At 36.0% G+C, this 7,689-nt stretch overlaps 1 protein-coding gene across 1 annotated transcript; it reads left to right on the forward strand.

Annotated features, from left to right (window-relative positions):
• The first annotated feature begins 1,768 nt into the window (after positions 1–1,768).
• LOC107687454 (protein FAM3A-like) lies at positions 1,769–7,109 on the forward strand. The gene is made up of 7 exons (XM_016484811.1): positions 1,769–2,021; positions 2,113–2,236; positions 2,589–2,647; positions 2,733–2,783; positions 2,888–2,972; positions 3,135–3,261; positions 6,096–7,109. Exons 1-7 carry the CDS (start codon positions 1,967–1,969, stop codon positions 6,192–6,194), a joined length of 600 nt encoding a protein of 199 aa, XP_016340297.1. The 5' UTR covers positions 1,769–1,966; the 3' UTR covers positions 6,195–7,109.
• The last annotated feature ends 580 nt before the right edge of the window (positions 7,110–7,689 follow it).

The raw sequence follows: 7,689 nt of genomic DNA on the forward strand, positions 1-7,689 counted from the left end.
GCTATGGTAAGGGGCGTGACATTTCCCGACCAGGCGCAGAGTGGAGCCAATCACAACACACACTCGCCCACAATCACAGCACATTTCGTATTTCAGAAGGCGGGCCTTTATCTGATACAGGAACTATTCGAGCCGTTCATGCCAGGCTGGGGAGAGAGGTGTTGTAATAATGTAAAATATGTGAAAAATAATGTGTTTTTCGAACAACCTAGTATGAGAGCCTGTTCTAGTACACCCCCAAAACAAGATCAAGACTTTGTAAAAGAGCATAATAGGACCCCTTTAATATTTTATGTAACACAGTAGGGAAAAAAAGTGTCAGAGAAAATAAAAATGTTGTACAAAAATTGTATTTCTTATTTTTATTCGTCTTGTAAGGATACAATTCGTTTAACATTTACAACACAATAGGAAAAAGTGTCGCAGAGAGAAAAAATAAATAAAAATGTAGGTTGTACAAAAATAGCCTATTAGCTATTTTTATTCGTCTTGTCAAAATACTAAATTCGTTTGACATTTTTCTGTTAACATTGTAAGGATACAATTCGTTTAACATTTACAACACAATAGGAAAAAGTGTCGCAGAGAGAAAAAATAAATAAAAATGTAGGTTGTACAAAAATAGCCTATTAGCTATTTTTATTCGTCTTGTCAAAATACTAAATTTGTTTGACATTTTTCTGTTAACACAGTAGGAAAAGTGTCGCAGAGAAAAATAAATAAATACAACATATGTCATTTAAAATTATAGGCTAAGCAAAATATAAACAAAACCAAGTTGAATGTCCTTCAAGGACAGCACATCCACACTTTGCTCCATCCTTATTCTGCTCTGTCACTCATCGACAACCTGCCTGTTCTGTCTGAAGGCCTGCCTGTCCTGCCTGTTCTGAGCATCATTATGCACATGCTGTGCACAGACCCCGCAAATAAAACGTGTGACGCAGAAAGCATGCATGCAGCGCGTGCATAACAGTCCGAATGCAGGCTGTACCGGTGGTCAATAAGAATAAAGAACAGATATGCTGTTCTGAATCAATGGACGTCGGGAACAGGATATTGTTAGACCGCCCGCTCCCGTTCAAATTACACCAGAATTACCGACTGCTACCACATTTTATTCGAGAGTTTAATCCCGCAGTGCAAAAAATCTGGTCGTGTATGCAGACCTCTAATCTCATTCTCCACGTCTTTCACATTTCTCTTCACAGTAGCAGTAACATTATAAGAAAATTGTTCACAAAAAACTTTAATCTGTGCTTTTCCCAACTCCCACCATTGAGTCAGATTTTCAAACAATTTTTCCTTTGTCTCCAAATTTCCCAAAAATGACAAAATATATAAAAAAAACATTTACATTAAACATTAAAATGCCAATAAAACTTAGGTCTTGAAATTTTTACTATATTGTAGTCTAAAGTCACCATATCATGGTCTGAAAAACCATTCGGAAATGTATCAGTATTAATAACTTTATTCATTTTTGATTTTCTTATATACAACCTATCCAACCTAGCTCCTGTCGCAACAGAATATAATATATTCAACATTAAATTTGGATATCAGTTGTTCTCAAAAGAAATATGAAAGGCAATAGAAAAGTCCATAAATCCCACTCATCGTGACACCTCTCCCACTTCAAACCGAAAATAAGGTGTTAGAGAGATTGTAATAATATTTTACAAAATTACTGTTGTTATTGTATTTTTGATCAGATAAATGCAGCCTTGCACTTTTTTTCAAAAACATTTGAAAAAAATCATAATTATTCCAAACTTTTCACCGATAGTGTGTATGTAAAGCTTAATGATCGTAAATGACACAAGCATAATAATTGCGGCAATAAAATATATATTACATTCTATCAGTAAAATAGAAAAAAAAAATGCAGAATATCGACCATGGTGATATAATCAGTTGACCACTAGATTATAAAATATAATCTAATATCAATCTCAGTGGCTTGATGGTCATTCACAATGTTTTATCATTCATAGGTGGACAAGAAGAGCCCACTCCAGGTAAAATGACTTTGCATTAAAAACATGCATTTTTCTAGAAGAAACATTTAAGCAATCTAATCATTCAATGAAATTACCTGCTGTTTTGCAGAACCACGACCACACAAGTACAAATGTGGCCTGTCAGCACCGTGTCCCCCCAAACATCTCGCGTTCCGGCTGATCTCCGGTGCTGCCAATGTCATCGGCCCCAAAATCTGTCTGGAGGATAAAATGCAAGTCGCCTGACCTTTTCGCTGCTGCTTAGTCACTGTTGGTCTCTTTAATGAGCTTGCATGATCACCACTGCACACTAAGCTCTGCATGCAACCTCCCTCCCCATTTCTTGTTCTGTCTCCACTGGTATTCATCATATCGTCTTTGTTTTTCTCATGGCCATCACTACCAGACTCTTAATCTTATTGTGGAACGTGATGCAAGTAGGCGATGGTTTCTCTTTCCATGCCTATCTTTTGTTCATATTCCATTTTCTCATCCTCCCTTAACTTCTACCATAGAATTAAGTGTCTTTCTAATAAAAATGTTGTTTTGAGATGCTTATTGGCTTCTGTTTGTTTGGTCTTACAGTCTTGTCAGCAGTGCTAAAAACAATGTTGGCAGAGGGCTCAATATTGCCTTAGTAAATGGTAAATCTCTCATTCTTTTGTACTGATATATTTTTGCATGTGTTGTATATGCATTGTTGATGACAAATCAATTTCCGTTTCTCAGGGGTTAATGGAGATGCTTTGGAAATAAAAGCATTTGATATGTGGGCAGGAGGTGAGATGACCTTTGGGGTGATGTATTACTTTGGTTAGGCTGCTGTTTTCTCATGAAAGTGGTCCATCAGATCTTAAAATGAGTGTTCTCTCTCTCTGCCACAGACATTTCAGAGCTGCTGAAGTTTCTTCGGCCTCTCCATGAAGGAACGCTAGTATTTGTTGCTTCTTTTGATGACCCGGCCACCAAGTAAGAGTATTATATATTGTTGTATTGTATATTTATTTCTGCACTCTACTTTTAAACTCAGATTAATGTTCTGTGATTTAATTGCTCCTAAATCGAGAGCATATCAGGGGCTCTTTTTCTCCATTGTTTCTTGGATTTACTTATTGTTAAACCCATTCACAGGTTAAATGATGAAGCTCGACGGCTGTTTATGGAGCTGGGGAGCACAGCAGCAAAGGAACTGAGCTTCAGGGATAGCTGGGTGTTTGTTGGAGCCAAAGGAATAGAAAATAAAAGCCCATTTGAACAGGTAGGATTTATGGGAAGAAATATGCTTTTTTTTTCTTTTTTTTATGCAAGCTCAATTTTAAAGACCCCCTGTTGTGAAATCAAGTTTTTAACATTGTTTAGATGTCTGTATGGTGTTTTTAATGTGCTTAAAGACAAACCAAATTCATCAGTCAACACCATTGCTACCAAAGAATGTCTCAAATGCATTTTGAAACATCCCATTTCCTACCGCCACAAACATGTATCCAATCCCATCAACTTGTGGGGCTGGGCTTTTCTTATCACTAGCATATTAAGGGAACATGGTTTGTGTAACATTAGCAACACATTATTAGCTGATTGATAACATAGTCAAGCCAAAGTCTATTAATATCAATTACCGTTGCATGTAATAGAGAACGATACATAAAATGCATTACAATCCTGATATATTGCCTTGTAGACGACCCTGTATAATTCTTAGGAATCAGTTTTTGTTCCAAACATATATGGCTATTAATCCAATATTGCCTCTTGCCATTGTGTAGTGCCAAGGTCTCCACCCTGCTCCTGGAGAGCTACCATCCTGTAGATTTCAGCTCAACCACAATCAAACACACCTGAACCTGCTAATCAAGGTGTTTAGGGTTACTTTACAATTACAGGCAGGTTTGTTGGAGCAGGGCTGGAACTGAAGTCTGCAGGACAGTAGCTCTTCAGGAGTAGGGTTGGGGCCTGTTCCATGAAGCCGGTTTAGCTGGGTAGCCAGGTAGGTTTCAGTGTAGTTTGTGCCAACTCTGGGTTTTAGGCACCAGGAAAGTGGTTTGTCTTTTAGCCATCATGTTCATCGTCATAGTAACTTACGCTCCACAGCTAACCTGCTCTGGGGCAGGTTATGTTCTGGTTTAGAGATCTCAAACTGAAATTTGACTAATCAGCTTCAAGCAAAGTGGCACATCTCTGACACAAAAGTCACTCCCCCAGTTTCTCTTGCTCCAAAGTAAAGGTCACTACATAGTAAAACATTTTTAAACATAAAATCATCTAGCTTTCAGTGATGATTATTTATTATAATTATTTTATATGACATATAATTATTATATCCTTAATACATTACATGAGCCATTTTAGTTTAATAAGCATTATTAAGCTTTTAAATAAATTTTAATATAATGTAATTTAAAAAATATTTAATATATGTATGGATAATATGTAATATAATAATTAATAGATAAAGCTATAAAGGTCCACATATGAGCTTAGATTTTTGAGTCTCTGTATACTTGTTTTTTTAGGCGTGTAACGGTACACAGAAGTCACGGTTCGGTACGTACCTTGGTTTTGGGGTCACGGTTCAATATGAGTTTGGTTCAAGCCATTCAAGCAATATTAAGGCAAGAAGAAATTATTAATTTTGATGATCAAAGATGAGATTTAAGGGATAAAATGAGTGATTATATATAGTTATAATTAATTAAAAATATATGTTTATATATATATATAATTTATCAGGTAATTAATTGACCCTTCGCTAAGCCCCATCTTAAAACATTTCTGACAAAAACTGATGAAGTCTGTCATAGTATCAGACAAGCTTTTGCTTTTTTTACCTGATGTAAATCTGTAGATATCCTGTGTTTGGATAAATCCTCTAAAATTGTTTAAAACTTTCCAAAAAATCAACCACGACAGAAACCTCGGTGTAGTTTTTGACCATCTCTAATTCACTACCCACACTGAGCTTTATAACATGAGAAACATCATATAACATCAGAACATTTCTGTCTGAATATGGTTTTACCTTCTAGCCTCCACCGAGACCTTCATGAAATGCGCCAAAATGCTTGTTTTTCTGCGAGTACTGAACTTAAACCCCAATCAAAGCCATTTGCTTAAAAAAAAAAAAAAAGAAAACAACTTGAAACTTGGCACTGCGTACTGATGTGATTTGCTCTTGTATAATAAATTGCTTTTAATATTCCTCATTTGCAAGTCGCTTTGGATTAAAATGTTTTGCTAAATGTTTTAATCACATTAATTGCAGTGTTTCTTTAAAGCAAAAATGGCAGATAAAAAGCCTTTTAATGTCTCACTTCATTCTAGCCCATGTACAATTAATATCCAGGCGATTTGTGCACATTTGAGAGCATTGAGAACCTTTTACTGCAAATAGAGCTGTTCATTGATGTTTTGGAAAGCTGAGTTGACTGAGTGAGCAACAGTAAAAAGTGGGGGTAGAGTTTAGCTATCGGTGCATTTTGAAGGGTTAATAATTTACATTTAGTCATTTAGCAGACGCTTTTATCCAAAGCGACTTACAAATGAGGACAATAGAAGCAATCAAAACTAACAAAAGAGCAACAAACTTGCAGAACGCAAGCTTCTAGAGGGCACATAACTCGGAAGTAATGAATTTAGGTAATGGGTGCAGAGCCAGTGGTGGTTTTGCAGGCAAACATTAATTGAATTTTATGCGAGCAGCTACTGGTAGCCAGTGCAAATTGATGAACAGAGGTGTGACGTGTGTTCTTTTCGGCTCATTAAAGATTAATCTTGCAGCGGCATTTTGGATTAATTGTAGAGGTTTGATAGAAGTGGCTGGAAGACCTGCCAAAGAGAGCATTGCAATAGTCCAGCCTGGATAGAACAAGAGCTTGAACAAGGAGTTGTGTTGCATGTTCTGAAAGAAAGGGCTGAACTGATCTTCCTAATGTTGTATAAAGCAAATCTGCAGGACCGGGCAGTTTTAGCAATGTGGTGTGAGAAATTCAGCTGATCATCAATCACAACTCCAAGGTTTCTAGCCTTTTCAATTTTTTTATTTACCATTTCGAATTCTTAAAGCAGCTCAAGACTCTTTTCTCTTTCTTTCAGCGAATGAAGAACAGTAAAAGTAGTAATAAATATGAAGGCTGGCCTGAGTCTCTGGAGATGGATGGCTGCATTCCTCTGCGTGCTCCTTTAGAAACTTAAGGCCTCACGGGGGCTTTGAACTGTAGGAACACTTCAAACACAAGGATCAAGGAGCACTACATACGATCACAATTCAGCTGCCTAAAAATTGTACTCATTGGATGGTCCGAAGTGGATTTTCCTTCCAGAGCCGTCTGCTTCAAGGTGAAGAAAAAAACTGAAATGAAAATATAACTGGAAGTCGTGTGGTCCGGTGGAATTAGAATTGTTGTGATTGACAAAAGAAGAACTGTTTTTTATGAAGAAGAAAAAAATACTGGCGCATCAAATCTTTTTTAACAATATTTATATAGTATGTTTAGAAAGTTTCTATATATAGTTTAAAATGTGTGAAGTTCATATTGTTTAAAATCGGTGCCTAGTGGTTGTTCTGAAGGATGGCATTTATATGAATTTACATTCAAAGACAGATTATTATATACACATTAAAGAATGTCCAGAGAGTCCATTAAGAATTGTCACCTATTTCTAATCCATGCTTGTAATAAGATCAGTGTCATGAGACTCGATCTCAATTAAGTTGCACCACTCTTCTTTCATGTGTAGTTTTTGTTCTTTGTAAAATGATGCACTAATGAAATGCACTGTATAGACAACCTTTGATAGAAATCAACCAAACATCGAGGTTATTCGTGTAGTTTTATTTAGGACTGCCTTTTTTGGCAGGATTACGTTTATCTTATCTCATAATAAACTCTCACAGATCTTTATCCCCTTGTGTGTGACCAGCATATTGGTTGGCTGTGTGAAATGTCCTATTTTTGCAGCCACCGAAACGCAGTGTGGTTTTGGCAAATGATGTAGTTTGTTCCAAAGGAAGTGACTTGTTCACGTGCACACAGTAAAGCTATTTACAGAAGCTCGTGATCACGTGTGTTGTCAGCGAATTAAAACCACCCAAACAAGCACCATGGACAGCGGCATTACTGTTCTTATACACAAGAGGGCAGCAGAGAAGGAAGCATTTGAAATTGAACCTATAATGGCAGTTTCTATACGATTATAAAAGTATTTTAAACTTTTATTTATTTAATTAGTTTTCATTTTCTATTTTTTAAGTGTTATAAGCATTATTATTCCTTAAAACCATCTAGTCCTATTTTTATGTTAGTACTTTTTTGTTTTTAATTACTAAGTAATCCAATTAGTGATTAGGCTATGTTTTTCAATTTCTATACTACACCATTTGGGTGAGATATTAGCACGCATTCCAGTTATAACTACTGTAGGCCTAGTATCTATTAAATTAGTCACTAGTATTATTACATTCTCCGTGTTGCTCATTTACTAGACACTTTCTTAATAGTCTATTCAATTGTTATTGGTGGTAAACTGCAAATTATGCCATAATTGTATGGGGATCTGTGAATCACATATAGTTAAAACATATTAACACTTCAGACTATGTACCTATTCCAGACTTACAAGTACTTTTACTAGTTTTATTTAGTACTACTAGCCTATCTATATGTCTGTCTGTCTCTCAAAAAAAAAT

Source organism: Sinocyclocheilus anshuiensis, unplaced genomic scaffold, assembly GCF_001515605.1.
Source record: "Sinocyclocheilus anshuiensis isolate Anshui unplaced genomic scaffold, SAMN03320099.WGS_v1.1 scaffold1114, whole genome shotgun sequence".
Taxonomy (NCBI): Eukaryota; Metazoa; Chordata; class Actinopteri; order Cypriniformes; family Cyprinidae; genus Sinocyclocheilus; species Sinocyclocheilus anshuiensis.

Bases quoted from the DNA above. Each gene is read 5' to 3' on its own strand.
- LOC107687454 (XM_016484811.1), top strand. From the start codon at position 1,967: ATGGTCATTCACAATGTTTTATCATTCATAGGTGGACAAGAAGAGCCC. The intron at 2,022-2,112 runs GTAAAATGACTT...GCTGTTTTGCAG, and splicing joins ACAAGAAGAGCCCACTCCAG to AACCACGACCACACAAGTAC. The intron at 2,784-2,887 runs GTGAGATGACCT...TCTCTGCCACAG, and splicing joins ATTTGATATGTGGGCAGGAG to ACATTTCAGAGCTGCTGAAG.